At 43.2% G+C, this 21,110-nt stretch overlaps 1 protein-coding gene across 1 annotated transcript in view; it reads right to left on the bottom strand.

Annotated features, from left to right (window-relative positions):
- Nucleotides 1–20,433, bottom strand: part of LOC147101631 (uncharacterized) — a 688,387-nt gene extending 667,954 nt beyond the window's left edge. The window contains 1 exon segment of the mRNA XM_085965351.1: nucleotides 19,916–20,433. Within this exon segment, the coding sequence (XP_085821477.1) occupies nucleotides 19,916–19,968 (53 nt within the window). The 5' untranslated portion in view covers nucleotides 19,969–20,433.
- Between the last annotated feature and the right edge of the window lie 677 nt (nucleotides 20,434–21,110).

The following is a 21,110-nucleotide window of genomic DNA, read 5'->3' on the forward strand; positions in this document are numbered from 1 at the left end:
AGTTCTGGGCTGCCGTGTCCACGGGCCGTGACCCAGTGCTCCGTACTGCCAAGCAAAAGGAAAGCTCAGGAGGCATTTAAAAGAATTTACATTTCTATAATGCTCCTCACGTACAGAAAGACTTCTGAGAGCACTTTACGTGGACTGACAGTGGATGCCAAGCAGGAGAAAGAAAGAGAACAGAGTGGTTGGGGGACAAAAGCACGAGTGGAGGTCTTTAAGGGTTTCTTTTAAGACAATGAGAAGGATGAAAAGTTCAAATCGTTGAGGGGGGAAATTACGGAGTGTGGGTGCATGGTGTCGGAAGGAATGGCCACTAATGGTGCAGCGAAGAACAATAAGTAAGCTGCTGATGAAGAAGCAGAGGGTGCTTGTAGGAATGTAAAGCTGGAGGAGCTCACTGTGGTAGGGTGAGACAAGGCCATGGAAGGAAAGATGAGGATCTTAAAGCCAATTTGCTGAGACACAGAGAATTACTGCAGATTGGTAAGAATAGGGGTGATTGGGGAGGGGGGCGGGCTGTGTATCTGACAATTCTCGTCCCAAGATGTCACCAGAATTCACTTCGCAGTCCAGGGCTAATCTTCAGGAAAGATGCCAGTTGAGAAGAATGAGGGTTGTCAACTGGAACCGGCCTATCTAGTGCAGCATGGAAAGACCACCTAAGGTAGCTGGTGCACATCAATAGATGAGAAACTAGGCGATAAAAGAATTGATGTGAGCCAGGCCTTGATTGTGACACATGGCTCATCAATGCCTGTACAGAAAAAAGGCTTGATTATTAATGTATCATCAATTTCAACAGAATAAAAGCATTTTAAATTGAAAAAGAAAGTGAGTGTCAGTGACTCTAAGCATGCGCGCACACATGTTCAGTAGCTGGTAGGTCCATTTGTGAAAGAAATCAAGGTTTTGATAACAGGAAGTTCCTAATAAAGCTTGGTTAAAATATGATGTTCTCAAATTATTAAAGCAGTATACCAGTTGTTAGGATCAAACCAACACATGGTTCCCACATATGGTTCCAACTTTGCTCCTTTTCAAAAGGATCCTTATAACGGATGACAGAATATCTCTTTATGAACCATGGTTAAAATCTGGTAAAGCTAAATGCATTGCATGATGTGGTATTCAGTGTCCAGGATCGGGCTCTTCTCCCAACGCCACAACCTAGACAGCTGAGACTCGTCCCTCGATACGACGGGAGACTCCATCATTCAGCCACACAGACGAAGGAGGTTCAAGGTTCAACCATATTTACTCGCAATATAAACACTAACACTAACACAAATAACATTGGGCAGCACGGTGGCATAGTGGTTAGCACTGTTGCCTCACAGCGCCAGGGACCCGGGTTCAAATCCGGCCTCGGGTGACTGTCTGTGTGGAGTTTGCACATTCTCCCCGTGTTTGCGTGGGTTTCCTCCGGGTGCTCCGGTTTCCTCCCACAGTCCAAAGATGTGCGGGTTAGGTTGATTGGCCATGATAAAAAAATTGACCCTTAGTGTTAGGGGGGATTAAATACGTGGGGTTATGGGGATAGGGCTTGGGTGGGATGGCTGTCAGTGTAGGGACTGGGTGCTAGGGTTTGGATGATCAGCCATGATCTCGTTGAATGGCGGAGCAGGCTCGAAGGGCCAAATGGCCTACTCCTGCTCCTATCTTCTATGTTTCTATAATGTGGGAGCACCATTACCAAGGATCAGGCCCATCACCATCTTCTCAGGGCAACTAGAGATGAGCAGTAAGTGTACTTTACCAATGCCGCCTGCATCCTAAGAACAAATACAAAATATACAGTACTGCATCACCACTAATAACTTATAAAATTAACTTCTGTTAAAAAACTACCATTTTTAATCTGCACTACCCAAGGAGTTGCCTTGCCACTGCCTTCCTCCCATTGCCATAGCCATCAGCACACTAGGCTTCACTCTGGATACCCACAGAAATTATTGGGACAAGCTGGGTTAAGGAATTGTTACACTAATTAATTCTGTAAAAATGAAAGGGAATGATACACACACACACACACACATCTCCCGGGGTAATTTCTTTTTTATAAACAGTTACAAAAATAGAACCTTTGAAAGGAAAAGAAGAACTAAAGCTGGTTGGTCAGTTTAAAACACTGGGAGGAAATACTGTGATTTGTATCTAAGCCCAGTAAATCTACTCTCCTGGAATCTCTTACCATTCTTTTATTGCAGTTATTCATTCCTACAAGTCAGTTCCTGTGATATCTTCAGAAGACAATTCCATCCACTCATTGTTTATTCAATACTTATGCAGAAGCATCATGACGCTTCCTGTAGCTGATCAGGGTGAGTTTTATTTTTGCAGTGCACTAGAAAATCCAGGGTGGAAGAGATTTAACAGCTTTCTCTTTTATTGAAAAGTATATGGAGATAGCACTCAACATTCTTCCCTGTAGAATTCAACAGTTCAGTTAATCTTTCTGTATCCTGTCAGTCTCAAGTGTGTTTAAAAGGGCCCTGTCCAGGTTTTTGAAGAATTTGTATTTTGGTGGGGGTGGAGGGCTTGGCTCAGTTCGGAGAACTGCCTGTATTTTGAAGCTCTTCCACTTTAGACATATGCATAAAGTTAATGGCCCGGATTTTGTGATAGGAATAACGGTGAGGCTAGTCCAGACAGCAACTTCTGTCGTCCGTACGTGTGCAGTTAAACGTGGAAATCAGGAAGTTGCTGTCCGATTTCCCTGCTCCTCCACAAGCTTTGCTACACTGGTATCTCACCGATATACATGACATTAAAACACATGAAGGGCGTTAAGTCATAGAGTCATAATGGCACAGAAGGAGGCCATTCGGCCCATCAAGTCCGTGCCGGCTCTCTGTAGAGCAATCGAGTCAGTCCCATTCCCCCGCTCTATCCCCGTAACCCTGCAAGTTTATTTCCCTCAAGTGCCTATCCAGTCTCCCCTTGAAAACATTGAGTGTCTCCGCTTTCACCAGTGAGTTCCAGGACCTCACCACTCGCTGCATAAAAAAGTTTTTCTTCACATCCCCCCTGTATCTCTTGCCCAAAACCTTAAATCTGTGTCCCCTAGTCCTTGTACCATCAACTAGTGGGAACAGCCTTTCCCCATCTAGCCTATCCAAACCCGTCATAATCTTACACACCTCTATCAAATCACCCCTCAACCTCCTTTGCTCTAATGAAAACAAATCCAGCTTCTCCAACCTGTCCTTGTAGCTAAGATCCCCCATCCCCGGAATCATTCTGGTAAATCTCCTCCGCACCCTCTCAAGAGCCTTCACATCCTTCCTAAAGTGTGGTGACCAGAACTGGATGCAATAATCCAGTTGTGGCCTAACCAGTGCTTTATAAAGGTTCAGCATAACTTCTCTACTTTTGTACTCAATACCTCTATTTATGAAACCCAAGATCCCATATGCTTTGCTAACCACTCTCTCAATATGTCCTGCCACCTTCAGGGACCTATGCACATTAACTCCCAGGTCCCTCTGTCTCTGCACACTCTTTAAAACTGTGCCATTAAGTGTATATTGCCTCTCCCTGTTCCTTCTGCCAAAATGCATCACCTCACACTTCTCTGTATTAAATTCCATCTGCCACTTGTCTGCCCATTCTGCTAGCCTTTCTATGTCCTGTTACAGTCGATTGGTATCATCCTCACTGTTTGCCACACCCATAAGTTTGGTGTCATCAGCAAATTTAGAAATTCTACTTTGTATTCCAATATCCAGGTCATTTATATATATATCAAAAAAGCAGTGGCCCCAGCACTGACCCTTGGGGAACACCACTGTCTACCCTCCTCCAGTCTGAGAAACAGCCATTTACCACAACTCGCTGTTTTCTGTCCTTAAGCCAATTCCCTATCCAAGCTGCCACTGACCCACCTATTCCATGAGCCTCAATTTTGTTAACCAGCCTTCTATGTGGTACTTTGTCAAATGCCTTCCTAAAATCCATGTCGACAACATCCATTGCATTCCCTTCATCGATCCTCCCTGTTACTTCATCAAAAAATTCAATTACATTAGTCAAACATGATCTGCCTTTTACAAATCTGTGTTGGCTCTCCTTAATTAGCTTAAACCTCTCCAAGTGCCTGTTAATGTTTTCCTTGATTATTGTTTCTAAAACTTTACCCACCACTAATGTTAAACTGACTGGCCTGTAGTTACTAGGATTGTCCTTACACCCTTTCTTGAACAATGGTGTCACATTTGCCACTTTCCAATCCTCAGGCACCTCCCCCACATCTAGGGAAGATTGGAAGATTATGGCAAGCCCTTCTGCTATCTCCTCCCCCAATTCCCTTAGCAATCTGGGATGCAAGCCATTTGGACCAGACGACTTATCCACTCTAAGCATACCCAGTTGCAGTACTTACACACTAGATACCCAGTAAACTCACCAGAAAAAGTTAGGGCTGGTGCATTCAGGTGTAAGTGAATTTTTAATGATGTGATAAGTCTTAATTACTGCCAAACAACCTCTCTGGCTCTGAAAATTTAATTTTACAAATGTGGAGACTCATTCCTTCAGAATTTAATTATAGTTGGAGATTAAATAATGTTTTAATTTTTTTTCTTTCTGTCTCTTTTATCTCGCTCTCTTAATCTCATCTTTTTTTCCCTCTCTTTATTTTGCTTTCTATAAATGCTTACAGAATCATTAAGTTAAATAGTCTAATTTATATTTCCTGGTTTAGACTCTGCGTGGCTCAGTGAGGATACAGGAAATTTTGGTTTATCCGGTGGTTGTATGTCCGGAATACTTGATCTAACGGCAAAAATCAGGAGCCGTTTTCTATAAGTTTTTTTAGTTCTCGTTCTTTTTTTTCCCCAGCCAGGCACTGCAAGGTCTGTAGCTACAGCAACAGCTTCAGCCAGAGACGCTTGCAGCTGCAGCCGACTCTTTAGAAGCTGTTGCTAAACAACAGTGTTTGTTGTCAGATACGGAGATGAAAACCTCCGTATGCTTCAACATTAACTTTGTATGTCCGGCAGTTTTGATAGATCGGCAACACGCCGGTCCCGTCGGTGCCAGATATCACAAAGTTTCCTGTACTTCAATCTGACTGGATGAAGATTTGCTTGCCCTGTTCACACATGCCACAGATCCCCTGTAGAGGGTGCAGTGCTGAAAAGGAAACTGTAAGTTGCCGCTCAAAAACCTGCAAAAAGTCTGTGGACAGCTGTAAGCGCGATGAACATCGCGCGCCGTTCCTTCACTGCTGACCGCAAAATCCGGACCAATGAGCTTTCCCCAACATTTTTTTGTGAAAATGTTCTCTCATTACTTAAAGCATTGAATACTAATTAGCACACATGTACATCATCACACAGTGACTTGATAGAAACATTTGCGGCTGGATAAAATGGGACCAGCTGGTTATCTTGGGAAAATTTGTTATTTTAAGCTGAGTAGAATATTTATAAAGCAGACTGGTGTTACAGGAAGGAATACAGAAAAGAAATTAAAAAGTAATTGATAAAGAACTGTCCATCTGAAGAAAGATTTAAAAAAAGATTGTCTATTCTCAGTCAGCACTCTTATTTTCTTTGTTTTCCCATGTCTTTTTCTCGGTCTTAGTTGACATTCTTTTCGTCTATTTCTTTGCCATGTATTATTTTTAAGCTTTTATCAATTTCCGTTTCATTTCCCTTTGATGGACACAGTACGGTAGGTTCTAGGGCATGTTTCTGTTTTCAATTTGCCTCAGTTCTGCTGGACGAATTTGAGATGAATTGGAAACAGAAAATACCCAACAGGGAACGTGATGAATATTTAACATTTTAATATTTTTTATTTATTTAAAACAATCTTGCTATTTGCTATTGACTGGGTATGGCCTGCATAAAAAATAACTGAATGCAGCTGAACTCAGAACAAACTCAATATAACAGATATGGGGAGATGTCACATGGAACAAATATAGGAAGGGACGAGGGTTGCCAACCCTTCAGGATTGTCCCAGATTCTCCAGAAATTGAAGATTAATCTCCAGCACACTGCGGGGAGAATCCCAAGAAAAAAAATCATAGGAGCAGTAAAGGAAAAAAAATCTTCCAACAGTTTTATTTACTAGTTATAAAAAATGTTGGAATGGGGAAAGAAAAGGCTGTTTGACTGACGGTCAAGAATCATCCAAGCGGGTAATGAAGAGTCTGTTCGCTTTCCCATTGGCGTGGGAATGAGTTGCGTCATGAGAATTGACATTTAAAGAAAGACTTGTATTTCTATAGCGCCTTTCATGACCACCGGACAGCCCAAAGTGCTTTACAGCCAATGAAGTACTTCTTGAAATGTAGTTATTGTTAATGTTGGGCAACCAATGGTGGGGGCGGGAGGCGGTGGGGGTGAAAGGGAAAGGGCAGTTTGTGATGAAACCTGCAGGAATATATCCAGCCAGAGCTGGCAACCCTAAAAGGTGCATAGAAGGACATTTTTTTTTATTCATTCACGGGATGTGAGCATCGCTGGCAAGTCCAGCATTTATTGCCCATCCCTAATTGCCCTTGAGATGGTGGTGGTGAGCCAACTTCTTGACAAGTGAGTGACTTGATTGGCCATTTCAGAGGACCGTCAAGAGTCATCCACATTGCTGTGGGTCTGGCGACACATATAGGGCCAGACTGGGTAAGGACGGCAGATTTCCTTCCCTAAAGGACATTAGTGAACCAGGTGGGTTTTTACGACAATCCAGTAGTTTCATGGCCACCATTACTGATACTAGCTTTTTTTTACATTCCAGATTTACTTAGTGCAAATATGGAAACTGGCATGGGGTATAGACGCCAAGACCATGCTTGGGAGCGGATATAATGTGATTTGGAGCAGAGGACAAATGCTGTGGGTCTTTGGGCAAATATTGTACACTTTGGGGCAAGCATGAAGGTTAAACGCAGTAGGATGCAGACCAAGCACAAAGGCCCAATACAGCAGGACGTAGATAAAATGTCATGTTCCGTTATGGTGCCATGTGGGAGAAACATCAGGGTCAAATACAGTAGTACCTGGTGAAAGTGTGGCAGTTGCATCCAACAGTTCAAAAAAAGTACTTCATTGACTGTAAAGCGCTTTGGGATGTCCGGTGGTCGTGAAATGCACTAAATAAAAGCAAGTCTTTCTTTTTCTTTTTAACAAGGTTTGAGGCAACTATTCAGATCAGAGATGATGAAATTTGTGGCAATACCAAGTGGTGCTAGGACACAAGACTGGCACAGCATTACATGAGGTCTTTTTATTTTCATAACAGCTAAAGAATACACAGGTGACAGATTTTAGGTTCATAAGGAGTATGCTTATCTGCATTATTGTGATAACTGCTTTCACCCTCTAACGCCATGTTGCTATCATTCAAAAATATAAGAGTGTAACAGAACAGGAAACAACACTTTGGTGAGATTTTGCAGTTGGCAAGCATAGTAGGCTAACTGCCCACTACAAGTACTTTTCACCGCTGCCAATGAGCCTGTTATCATTATACTTCATTTTTTAACTGGTGTGAAGAGGAGAAAGCAGCATACAGCCCAGCAGCAAAATGAAAACTGGATGATTACAAAACTTTATGGGGCAAAAATTGGGTCATGGCCCCTTTGGGGTGCTAATTTCGCCGAAAAAAGTCAGCGTCCCTGTGCCTGAAATTCAATGATAGCGCCCCAAGAAGGAGGCGGGACGCTACTGGAAGCACTCACCCTCCCTCTTGGGACGCTCCCAGGGAATATCGCGATGGTACTGCAGGCCTTCCTCCCCTTATTAAAGGGGAGGGGCCTTGCGCAACGTGACCCAGGGCCCACCAGGGATCAGGGTGCCGGCAAAAGAGCCCGGCAATCAATCGATCGCAGCCGGCACCCCGCGGGGGGGACGGCAGAGGGTCAGGTGCTGGCAGGCAGCTGGCTAAAAAATTGGCCACCCGGCACCTCCCCTTTAAATATCACTGCCCCGGCTGCACGTGCGCCTCCCGACCCTGTCGGACATAGCGTCCGGCGGTATGTCAGGGGGCGCGACCGAAGTTTGTGGCCGGGGTGCGAGCAGGGCGATGATGTCATCGACGGAGACGCAGTGCTGTGGGACGCTACTGGATACTGCCGTCACTAACCTCCCGCTGAATTCCGCGGGAGGCGTTAGCGGTGCGGCTCCCGGGCGCTAGTTGCTTTGCACTAACAGGAGGCGCAAAGCAACCGAACTTTGCCCCTTTTGTTAAATAAACTTCCACACCCAACAAAACCCCACAGCTATGGAAATACAAGGCTGGAGTTCTGCCCGACTGAGTACACAGGAGAATTTTTAATCAATTAAAAATAAAAGGTGTGGGGCAGGGGCCTGTTCTTTTCCTGGACGGATGGGGAACAGGAGAACACTGGCGTTTCCTCTGTCTCTGTTGATGGAATAAAATCAGGAGTGGACAGTATTTCCAATAACTATATGCCATTCATAGTTAGTTATGTTAAACTTGTATCGAACCTTGGTTAGACCACACTTGGAGTTCTGGTCGCCATATTATAAAAAGGATATAGAGGCACTGGAGAGGGTGCAGTGAAGATTTACAAGGATGTTACCAGAAATGTGAGGGTATACCTATCAGGAAAGGATGAACAGGCTGGGTCTCTTTTCTCTTGAAAAGAGAAGGCTGAGGGGTGACCTAATAGAGGTCTTTAAAATTATGAAAGGTTTTGATAGAGTGGATACAGAGAGAATGTTTCCACTTGTGGGGAAGAGCATAACTAGAGGCCATCAATATAAGATAATCACCAAGAAATCCAATAGGGAATTCAGAAGAAACTTCTTTACCCAGAGAGTGGTGAGAATGTGGAACAGTGGTTGAAGCATATGAGGGAGAAGGGAATAGAGGGTTATGCTGATAGAGTTAGATGAGGAAAGACGGGAGGAGGCTCAAGTGGAGCATAAATGCCGGCATGGACTGGTTGGGCCGAATGGCCTGTTTCTGTGCCGTATATCCTATGTAATCCTATGTAATGTATGTGATCATCCATTACTGGCAGGTCAAATGAATAGTGGCTGGCAGACTCATGAAACCACTGCAAAATCAGACGGTAATATTCCCAATGGAAAATCCAAGTGTTAGTTCCAATTGCTATTTCTAAGCAAAAATTGGGACATGCCTCTATTCATAGGCCCCTTCAAATAAGAGAATACTAAAGCTAGCCAAACAATCTCTCAACACCAATACTATTGGGCATTTTGTGCTCTGTTAACAGGTTAATTCTTTGTTGCTATATCTATATCAATTATCCTGTCAAACAAGGCATATCACCTAAAATAAAAACAGAAAATGCTGGAAATACTTCTGAGGCATATCACCTCTCTGGGGAAATCAGTCACACTTAGCAGTCCAAATAAGATTGCTAAACTAATGGTATCTGTGGCTGGAGAGTTTGAATGTCAGTTGTAATGACAGTAATAAATTTAGCGCAAATTAAACTGAAGATTTGGGTATTAGATGTTGCTGAAACTGTCAAACTTATTACTATAGGGCGGGAGTATCAGGTTCATCCTGAGACGTTGCCAAATATGATTGCAGAGATGCAATATCACTGTATTAAATTGGAAGACATTTTGTTATGTTCAAAGTGTTGTCCTATTTTACAGAAAAAAATATTATCCTCAAAGGAATTTGAATTGATGTATTTCAAAACAAATCTTATTTATTGCCAGCATTGGCACCCTTGAAACAAAAACAGAAAACACCGGAAACACTCAGCGAGTCAGGCAGAATCTTTTGAGAGAACACAAGTCAATGTTTCGGGGAACTTTTCCTCAGAAATGGAAGATATTACAGATGAACAGCATTTAAAAAAGAACAGAACAAGGGGAAGGGGTGGAGAACACACAACAACCATACAGCTTCTACACTGTTCCAATGAAGCACAAGACAAGCGCTACGAACAGCTCTGCATCTTTCTACTAGGCACATGCCTGGATGAGTGCATCTCCAACAACACTCAAGAAGCTCAACACCCTCCAAGACAAAGCAGCCTGCTTGATTGACACCCCATCCACCACCTTAAACATTCACTCCCTCCACCACCAACGCACCGTGGTACCATCTACAAGATACACTGCAGCAACTCGCCAAGGCTTCTTTGGCAGCACCTCCCAAACTCGCAACCTCTACCGCCTAGAAAGACAAGGGCAGCAGGCGCATGGGAACAACAGCACCTCCAAGTTCCCCTCCATGTCACACACCATCCTGACTTGGAAGTATATCGCCGTTCCTTCATCGTCGCTGGGTCACAATCCTGGAACTCTCTCCCTAACAACACTGTGGGAGTACCTTCACCACAAGGACTACAGTGGCTCAAGAAGGTGGCTCACCACCACCCAAGGGCAATAAATACTGGCCTTGCCAACGACACCCACATCCCGGAACGAATGAAAAAAAACTTAGCAGCCTTCTGGCCTTAATACTGACTTATACAACTTCAGAACTTAACTGTAGTTCCCATTTTCTCACTGGCAGTAGGTGCTGTCAACCTAGTATGGATGTGACGGCATTTCCAGGGAAGAGGGAGGGGAGCGGGCTGTGCTTGAAATGGGGATCCGTCCACCAGTCAGAAGACCATGCTGGCAGGGTGGTCTGCACCTTTGGTGTGGACCTGCTTTTGTACTTCCACCAGACTCCTGAGCCACTGGCGCCTGCTCCTTTTGCTAGTTTTTCAAGCTTCCCATTCTACTTACCTATCCACCTTCAGTTATTCTCACACTTTCTGTGTCTTGTCTTCAATCTGTCTTTAATGTATGTCATTTCTCATTATGCTTCCTTTTATCTCGTGCGCAAATAAATTCTGCCATTTCACCATCTCCTGTTCTCCACCTAAGCACTTTACAGGTCATTCTATTTCTTTTCCTGTGTGTGTGGTCGTTGTGTGATCCCCCAACCCCCGCCCCCCACCCCTTCCCTTTCCTGTGTTCTGTTTCTTTTTTAATGCTGTTCATCTGTAATATCATCCAGTTCTAAGGACTAGAGAACTACAGTTCTGTACTAGAAACACCAACTTGAGTTCTCTCCACAGGTGCTGCTTGACCTGTAGAATGTTTCTGCCATTTTCTGTTTTTGTTTCAGATTTCTAGCATCTGTAGTTTTTCATTTGTTGCAGTAGAAACAGGGTCTTGCTTGGTTGGAAGTAATACAGCAACTATACCGTCCTGTATGGTTCTTCTCTGGACTGCCTCCAAGACTGGAGGTTCTGCCTCCATTATCCTACTGGTAGACCGAACCAGGTGCTGGTTACTTTTTCTACAAAGCAGTGCTTCCTGACATCCCGAAATTGCCTTTTACCAGTTTGTATGCATGTCTCTCTGTCCTACAGTCACGGTTTAACCTAAATAGCTAAAATAAATGAGCAAATTAACCTTCTCTATTCTCCTTATAGTATCAGCCAGTAGCTCAGTTGGTAGCACCCTTGCCTCTGAGTCAGAAGGTTGTGGGTTCAAGTCTCACTCCCAGGACTTGAGCATATAAAGCTAGGCTGACACTCCAGTGCAGTGCTGAGGGAGTGCTGCACTGTCTGAGGTGCTGTCTTTCGGATGAGACGTTTAACCGAGGCCCCGTCTGCCCTCTCAGGTGGACGTAAAAGATCCCATGGCACTATTTCAAAGAAGAGCAGGGGAGTTATCTCTGGTGTCCTGGTCAATATTTATCCCTCAACCAACATAACAAAAACAGATTATCTGGTCATTATCATATTGCTGTTTGTGGGAGCTTGCTGTGCGCAAATTGGCTGCCGTGTGTCCCACATTACAGCAGTGACTCCACTTCATTGACTGTAAAGCGCTGGAGACGTCCGGTGGTCATGAAAGGCGCTATATAAATGCAAGTCTTTCTTTCCTTAGTTTTTTTATCTAATGACAGAACGTTGCGTCATTCACCTCCTTTTCAAGGTTGAAGAGTCTGACTTTTCTAGCCTTTCCTTATAATTCAGTCATCTGATACTAGTGATAACCCTCGTGTAGGTGCTCTGCTCCATCTCCTTGAAGTCTTGGATCTTTCTGTTGTTACTAAAACTGAGCCCAGTGCTCAAGGTGTGGCCTGACCAGAACACTATAGATTCAGTATGATGAATTCGGACTATACACCACTAAACTACTACACAAATAATCACAATGCAATTGGAATGTTGGCCTTTCTCTCAAGTGGGTTGCCATTCAAGAGTGAGGAAGTCATGCTTCAAGTGTACAGAGCCTTGGTCAGACCCCATATGGGGAACTGGGCTCAGTTTTGGGCACCAAACCTCAGGAAAAATATATTGGCCTTGTAGGGGTACAGAACAGATTCACTAGAATGATACCAGGGTTGAATAATGAGGACAGGTTACATAAAATTGGCTTGTAGTCGCTTGAGTTTAGAAGGTTGAGTGGTGATCTAATCGAGGTATTTAAAATGGCAAACGAGTGAAATGGGGAAGCATTTTCTCACACAAAGAGTGGTGGAAATCTAGAACTTGCTCCTCCAAAAGGTTGTGGATGCTGGGGGCCAATTGACATTTTCAAGTCTGAAATTGACAGATTTTCATTGGGTCAGGGTATCCAGGGATACGGAACAAAGGCGGGTAAATGGAGTTGAGGTACAGATCAGTCGTGATCTCATTGAATGGCGGCACAGGCTCGAGGGGCAGAATGACCTAGTCCTGTTACCATGTTCTCATGTTTTTCTGATAGCTACAGTGGTGACAGGGTTCCTTGGCACCAGTGCAGACTCAGAAAGTGTAGGTTCTTAGCTCATCAGCCCTCTGGTCTAGACAATGATTTCAATAACTTCATCTGTCTCTCTGGTTTTGCTGCCTGATTCTTCATTCTGTTCCCTTCTATCCTAGAACGGTTTCACTCTTCTTTCGAATTCCTATAGCCTTCATTGCATTTTCACTGCCTATACATCACACAGCATTGTTGTGGTGTTGTAAAATGTGTTTACAGACTCTCAAATTCATTATCTACCTCTTTGTAAAATCTCAGTCTATACCCTTAACCTTATCCTGCCCTCTTTCTTTTGGTGAGCCCTATGAAGAGGCTGCCCTCTTTGCTCCATTACCAATTCTGAGGGAATATTTTTCCGAGTATTTGCGGGCGGCAGGGAGGCTTGACTTCCAACAGCCAATCGCATGTCCACTGTCCACAATTTTTTGTCCACAAAGAACAGAAATCGCAGACAGCATGCTTGTTATTTTCCTCTATGCACTGTTGCTGGGCAAAGCTCCTGACTGCCAGTGCATATTTAGAAAGTTGGCCGCAGTGTATCCACACAAAATGTTAACCTTCCTTTTCTTTCAGATGCTGATGGATCTTCTCTGTGTTTCTAGAATTTCCTCTTTTTAATGTACAAAATCCTTACTCATTTAATACAGGTGCAAACCCTTCCCATCATCCAGCACAAATACAAATCCGCCGACTTGTTCAACAGTGATACAAACAATCTTACTCAGTAAGCCCTGATAAAGATCGTCCCCTTCATTCAAAGCACAAAATCTTCCTTCCCCCTTCCACACATACACAGGTTCAACATTTGATCAGTATGGACACAAACCCTTGACCTCATTCAATGCACAGATACAAATCCTTCCTTTTGTTCAGTAGTCACACACCTTCTCTATCATTCAGCGTAGATGCAAATAGCTACCTCTCATTCACTGCAGATATAAAACCTTCCCCTTGTTGAGCAGATACAAATCCTCCTCCTTATTCAGCAGACAGATAAAAACTCTCATTCTCATTCAGTACAATTACAAACCTTCCCTCTCATTCAGTACAAAGATATAACCCCCAAATCGCCAAACAGTAGAGATAGCGTCCCTCCCTCCGGTTCAGTACACAGGTATAAACTCACACCTTTTTGTCATCCATACCTTCTTTTTGGCTCCTGCAACCTTTATACAGCTGCCTTTTCTTAGAAGGTCAGTGAGGCTGGGGTTTTGGACATCTCTTCATGCCCCAGCCAATCAACTAGAATCATTTTTTTTCTTGCCAAGTAGAAATTATTTTTCCACTTAACTAAATTGATGGTTTAAATGCCAAAAACGAAGTCTAGAGGACAGCAAGCCAATTGTCTTGACTGTACAGCTGACCTTTAAACCAAGAAAAAAGCATGAACTGGATCCTATACAATGGCCAGGAATTCAAAATCAAATCTCAGTGCCAGAATTGGGCTGGGGGAAAATGCTCCTGGCTATTGTCAAAATCTCTCCCACCAGTAACCCATACTTACAGAAATAAGGTATAGGAATGTATTGTTTTCAATCCTAAAGTGGATAAATATCCCCACTTGATCGTTTCCAAATCCCAGATTTAGCCTCGGTTCTATGCTACTTTTATTAAAATTTATATTGAGATTCCCCAATGGCTCAACTGCTAAAGGCAGTGAGTAGCTGAGCTATACAAACAAAGGAGGTCCCAGGTTTAATCCTCGGTCTGTGTTGAGTTAGCTGGTCTCAGCTAGGGCAATGGGTTGGGCGCAACAATTGACCTCAACACTGCGGGGGAGGACAATAAATTAGCCAGGATCTCAGCACCACTACTGGCTATAGAAACATAGAAACATAGAAGATAGGAGCAGGAGTAGGCCATTCAGCCCCTCGAGCCTGCTCCGCCATTCAATGAGATCATGGCTGATCAGCCAAACTCAGTACCCTGTCTCTGCCTTCTCCCCATATCCCTTGATCCCTTTAGCCTTAAGAAATATATCTAACTCCTTCTTGAATATATTTAATGAATTGGCCTCAACTGCCTTCTGTGGTAGAGAATTCCACAGGTTCACCACTCTCCGGGTTAAGAAATTCCTCCTCATCTCTGTCCTAAATGGCTTACCCCTTATCTTTAGACTGTGACCCCTGGTTCTGGACTCCCCCGCCATCGGGAACATCCTTCCTACATCTAGTCTGTCTAGTCCTGTTAGAATTTTATAAGTTTCAATGAGATCTCCTCTCATTCTTCTAAACTCCAGCGAGTGTAAGCCCAATCGACCCAATCTCTCCTCATACGTCACTCCTGCCATCCCAGGTATCAGTCTGGTGAATCTTCGCTGCACTCCCTCCATGGCAAGAACATCCTTCCTCAGATAAGGTGATCAAAACTGCACACAATACTCAAGGTGTGGTCTCACCAAGGCCCTGTACAACTGCAGCAAGACATCCTTGTTCCTGTACTCGAATCCTTTTGCTACGAAGGCCAACATACCATTTGCCTTCTTAAACGCCTGCTGCACCTGCATGCTTACCTTCAGCGACTGGTGCACAAGGACACCCAGGTCTCGTTGCACTTCCCCTTCTCACAATCTATTGCCGTTCAGATAATAATCTGCCTTCCTGTTTTTGCCACCAAAGTGGATAACCTTGCATTTATCCACATTATACTGCATCTGCCATACATCTGCCCAATCACCCAACCTGTCCAAATCATACTGGAGTTTCTCGACATCCTCCTCACAGCACACACGCCCACCCAGCTTTGTGTCATCTGCAAACTTGAAGGCTATGAAGAGATTTGTAGCTGAGGAGGATGTGAAGCGAGCTTTCATTAGATATTAATTCTATGGGTGAGGTTCTGGGGCATATGTTAATTTCATGAGATATAAATGTCAGTACCCCTGAAAGGTGTTAATACTCTGGGGTGAATCAAATGGTAAATGTTGGGGACTAGTTGATAATTAGCATGATCCAGGGTCACCAGTCTTCCAGTTTTCCTTCCTTCCCTCTGGAGAAGTGTCTACCCTGCACTTGGCATCTGTCTCTACCTCGTTGAGAATGGGAGCTCAACATCTGGGGAAATGTTGCAGTCACCAGAATGATACCAGGGCTTAAAGGGTGAAATTATGAGGACAGGTTGCATAAACGGCTTGTATTTCCTTGAGTTTAGAATGTTGAAGGGTGATCTCATCGAGGTATTTAAAATAATAATGGGATCCGATAAGGTAGATAGAGAGAATCTATTTCCTCTGGTGGGGAAATTCAGAACGAGGGCATAATCTTAAAATTGGAGTAAGTTAGGAGAGAAATCAGGAAGCATTTTTTCCACACAAAGGGTAGTGGAAATCTGGAACTCTCTCCCAAAAACTATGGATGATGGGGCAATTACAATTTTCAAGACTAAGATCGACAGATTTTTGTTGGGTCAGCGTATCAAGGGATATGAAACAAAGGCGGGTAAATGGAGTGGAGGTATTTCTACATAAGTGCCTTTAAATAGCTTGGCAATATTTGTAAAGTCACTATTGCCCTAAAGACATCTATCATGATTTTCAACAATGACATACATTTACAGCTAAACAGAATTTTCCTTCATGATTTAAATTAGAATGCGAATAATATAAAGAAGTTCACATTTTTACCTGGCAAAATATGAACAGTTAAATAGCTCAAATTATTTGGTACTGACTGTTGCGTACTAGCTGCAGATTGACACAAGGTGCATGGTCTATATAGGAAATTTCTATAGATAAACGGGCACTCATTAAGGGGTGGGGGGGGGTCACAGTGCCACAGCGTGTTGAAGCTCCAGTGATTTCCCCAAATGCTGAGTTCCCAGACCATGTACAAATAAATGCCAAGTGCAGGGTAGGCACTTCTCCACAGAGAAAGAAAGCAATCTGGAGGACTGACGGTGACCCTGGATCATGCGAATACACCTCCTAGTGGTTGGCTAAACTGTAGCATTGGCAGATCTGAGCTGGTCCTGTCATCTCTGCCACAAAAAGTACATGGCATGGGGAAGCTACAGGAGGAGAACCTGGAGAGAAAGATAAGTAAGCTAGCCAAACAAAGTTTTGTGTATTGCGCACGCCTAAAACACAAAAAATCATGAATGGCTGATATTCCCACCCAAAAATAGAATTTTAACACATATTTCACCACCACTCGCACAAAATGAAATCCAACAATTCAGTCACACTTCTGACTACATAATAACACATTAAGTATTACACACATAATGCAGCTTCAGCTGCCTAGGCCCTAAGCTCTGGAATTCCCTGCCTAAACCTCTCTGCCTCTCTTTCCTCCTTTAAGACGCTCCTTAAAATCTACCTCTTTGACCAAGCTTTTAGTGCCCTAATTTCTCCTTATGTGGCTCAGTGTCAATTTGTTTTTGTCTTATAATACTCCTGTGAAGCGCCTTGGGACGTTTTACTACATTAAAGGCGCTATATAAATACAAGTTGTTGTTGTTGTTGTCAGAAAGCAACATGTCCTCCAACACTCTGCGAGCAACAGCATGGGAAATCTACCAGGTAACTTAAAAATGTCATCCTACTGTCTCTACTACATAGGTATAGTCACAGTGCTAGTTGTGGGCTGATATGACTTGAGCGGAACAGTATATATAAGATGTACGAAGCATTCAGTTAAGTGGTCCTGATGATTTCACAAACTGCAAGAGCAAAACCCAAGCAAAATCGCAATACTGAGTTACTGGCACAACTCAACGTTTGTTGTGGTTTATAACATGATCTAGATTTTCTGCCCATTGACAATGAACAAGCAGAAAATCTAGCCCAATATAATCTGTAGTTTTCATTTTCTTTCCACCACCGTGTGGTACATCAGGCATGGTTGCAAGTACTGTAATGCGGGTAAAGGGGTTATAAAAATGGTAACAGGAACACAGAAGATAGATGGAATCGCATGACCAGTATTATATTATTGCCAGTTTGTTTTCCAGTAGAACATAGTGAAATATAATTAGTCACCACTGGGCACGATGAAAGAAGAACCTCTATTGGGCTAAAGAGGTTAATGTTCTATCCCATAGACTTCTTCTATGTAAAAAATGGGCAGTACTATCAACGGAGGTTAAGCAGTACAGTCCAGGAGAAACCACTGTAAATTTGAGTCACAGTCTCCACTACATAGAGATATTCACAATGCTAACTACAGACTGGCAGACTTCCAGTAGTACAGTACAGAGAAACCTCTGTGGGTTAAAGTTATGGTGCAATTATTGTATGTTTCTAAGCTCTTCAGTAACTCAACACAACATGTCATAGTGTTGTAAGTATTGTCAAGTTCTCCTTTATGCATTTTAATCTAAAAAATTATAACACATGCACATATTGAAAATCTAGATTTTTCTTAAACTATCCTTGATACTTGACTGCCCCTTATGAAATAAAAATCAATGGGATGACTTAAAAACTTTGAATAATTAATGTTCGCTGCACTTTCAAAATACCCACAAGGTCTACATTGCAGCTGCAAAAACACAATTTGATATTCGATATCAAGTCAAATGAGTCAAATGAATAAAACTACTGCGCATTCCCTGATTTATAAGCAAAACAAAAGGGTGCCCGAAACGTTGACTCTATTTTCTCTCCACGGATGTTGCCTGCCCTGCTGAGTTTTTCCAGCATTTTCTGTTGTTATTTCGGATTTCCAGCATCTGCAGTATTTTGCTATCGTAAAAGGGTGCTTGTGTTGTTTTGGTGCAGAGTGGAGATTCAGCAATGCATTATGTAAATTCCTGCCTTGTGAATTTGCCTCGTTTATTTGGACCTCCGGAGTTTCCATCGGCTTTTACATCAGCCTGAAACTAGCCGCCGATTCTCATCCGACTGAAATCAGCTGAGATGTCTTTTAAAAAAAGGAAGGGCATTCGTCTCAATGAGCGACGCTTTGTGTGAAACTAACTCGAGACCGACCAGAATTGCCTTAATTTTTGGTATGCCACCCACCCACATCCCCCCAGCTCAACTCTCCCGGGACTTTTTCCAGCTGTCACAGAGAGGACACAGAAGTAAGGAATTCTGCTTTAGTCACAGCACAGGAGCTGTCGTTCTCTCTCTCTCTCTCTCACCTGAAATTTCTCCGGACTGTGGACATGCACCGCGTTCTGCGAACGACTCAGGCTGGTTAAAAGTCTGCCTGCTTGTGCAAGCAGAGAGTGTGCGGAAACTAATTCTGTCTGTCTGAGATATAGCCTGATGCGATCCTGGAAGCAAAGCCTTTCCCTGAGAGTTTGGAAATGCTTCCCAGAGTAGTCCAGTACAGCACTGCGAGTTCAGGCACCGTCTCTAAATTACCCACCTCTCATTCTCAAATCAGCACACAGAAGCTGTGTCCGAGCAAATTCAGAGTGCTGAATATATTCAAAATAGATATAAGCAATGGGAAGGCTTAACCTGAGTGTGTTGAAGTACCAGTTTACTTACTTTTAACACTCGTTCACTACACTAACTTGTATAGCACGTTTAAATATTTCCATTCTTTGCCTGAAACTCTAGTTTTGCAAGGATAAATGAATAATAAAGTAGCAGGTAGTTGTAATATTAGAAACACTGAACGCAAAAAACATACTCAATTCTTATTTCTATTTACATTAGAAATAAATTAGAGATTCGTTTTATGAAAATGCTGTCAGAAAGCACTACAGTCCATTCGACTTTTGCAGCTGCCCCCTAACTTGTAAATGACAGATCTGAAGCTGGTCTGCCTTGTGGAGGTAACGGGAAGATGAATTGACACCGATCTCCATCTCATCCACACCACTGCAGCCCAGCGCCACTGTCCTCGCCTTAAATCCAAAAGCTAATATCTGCTTTTCTGAATTTGAACTGTAAAATGTTCTCAACACATTACCCTAAGCGAATTACATTGCCAATTAAAGCTTTGAAAGCGGAGACCGAGCAGATACAAGTCACGGTTTTCCCAATGTGGGTTTGATTCTATCAGGCTGGTCATTTAAAATACACCAGTGCAGCCGTTCCCTCGCGGGCTAGCAAGGGGCCGAGACCCATCTCTTGTTTTTTCATTTTTGTCACTTGGGATGTTTGCTTTAGACAGGGGTTTTCCTGATAAACTTAGAAACAGAAATCCGGGTTTAAATCACTTCCTGTCCACCCGGAGCCCGGAGCCACTGCAGCAGCGGAATTTGTCAAAAAAACTTGCGATTAACTTTTTTTTTCCAGACTCACCCCCCGAGGGCAGCAGGTTTGCTGTTGGAGTCCACGACTGCCGCCGTCTCCATCCCGTTACTTCATTCTCTCTCTGAGTCCCATTGGGGAGAAAGGAGGCACATCTGACAACATCTGCCTGGTCACTCCATGGACTTCTTGGAAACTTTTTTTTCTAAGTCGAAAAAATGGCTTGAGGGAAAGCGAGTGAACTGTGGAGCCGGTTTAACTCTCGAATATCGGCCTCTCGCTGTGTCACACCGACTCTCAATCCCATTTAACTGCGAGAAATGTTACCAGCGATCGGGGAGGGGGGGGGGAGCACTGCAGATTTCTTTTATGTGTGTTTTATTAAGGACAAACCTTTTTAGAAAAAAAAAACTTCAAAAAAGTTTTAAATCCCAGCGGGAGCATGAGGAGGGGGGAATCTCACCCTCAGCCTGATACCTTGAGAGCTCCAGCCCGGTCCCACTCCCACCATGAGTAACCCGAGGGTCTCGACATTTCCGAGCCGAACAAACTCCGACTGGAACCGCTCGGAAGCAGCTGGAGAGGGCAAAGAAGGATTTCAAAGCGAGGAAGTTTTTTTTTAATATAAACTCTCTACCGCCGCCCCACGGCAAGGAATGCAATCTGACACCGGCACACACACACACACACACACACATATCAAGGCCCTGATTGACAAAGCTTTTTGCAGATCTGCCAAATGCAGTTTTCTGTAAGAAAAAAATTAATTGCAAGTAACTGAATTATTCTGCACAAAAAAAAACTGTGGAAAACTGCAATAGTAAAAACTTGTGGATCTCAGAGATTTCATTCTGTTAATTTTAATTAGTATGCTGGGCTACACAAACTTACACTGTACAAGATAAATAGATGATATGCCGCATGATAACATGGTTAGAACTCTAGTGGGGTGTAAAATAGATTTATACTATATGCATTTAAAAAGGCCCATTTTGAAATTAACTAAAAGGGAAAGCATGTTATAAACATGTTAGACCTAATTGATATAATAGGTTAAGAATGAAAAGCATTCGAATCTGGGTTTAAAATACAGTACAAATTACAATAATGCCAGGGTACTTTATGTAACATCAATCCTCTTGCTTGTGGTGAAAATTGGTAAACTACAGCGTTGTGTATGTCTTGTATGTATGTGCGGTGCTTTCCTGTGAATTGGTGCTTCATTTTACCTCCAAATGTCCATATT

Source organism: Somniosus microcephalus, chromosome 23 (assembly GCF_052327205.1).
Source record: "Somniosus microcephalus isolate GS21.2 chromosome 23, FLI_Smic_1.0, whole genome shotgun sequence".
Classification (NCBI taxonomy): domain Eukaryota; kingdom Metazoa; phylum Chordata; class Chondrichthyes; order Squaliformes; family Somniosidae; genus Somniosus; species Somniosus microcephalus.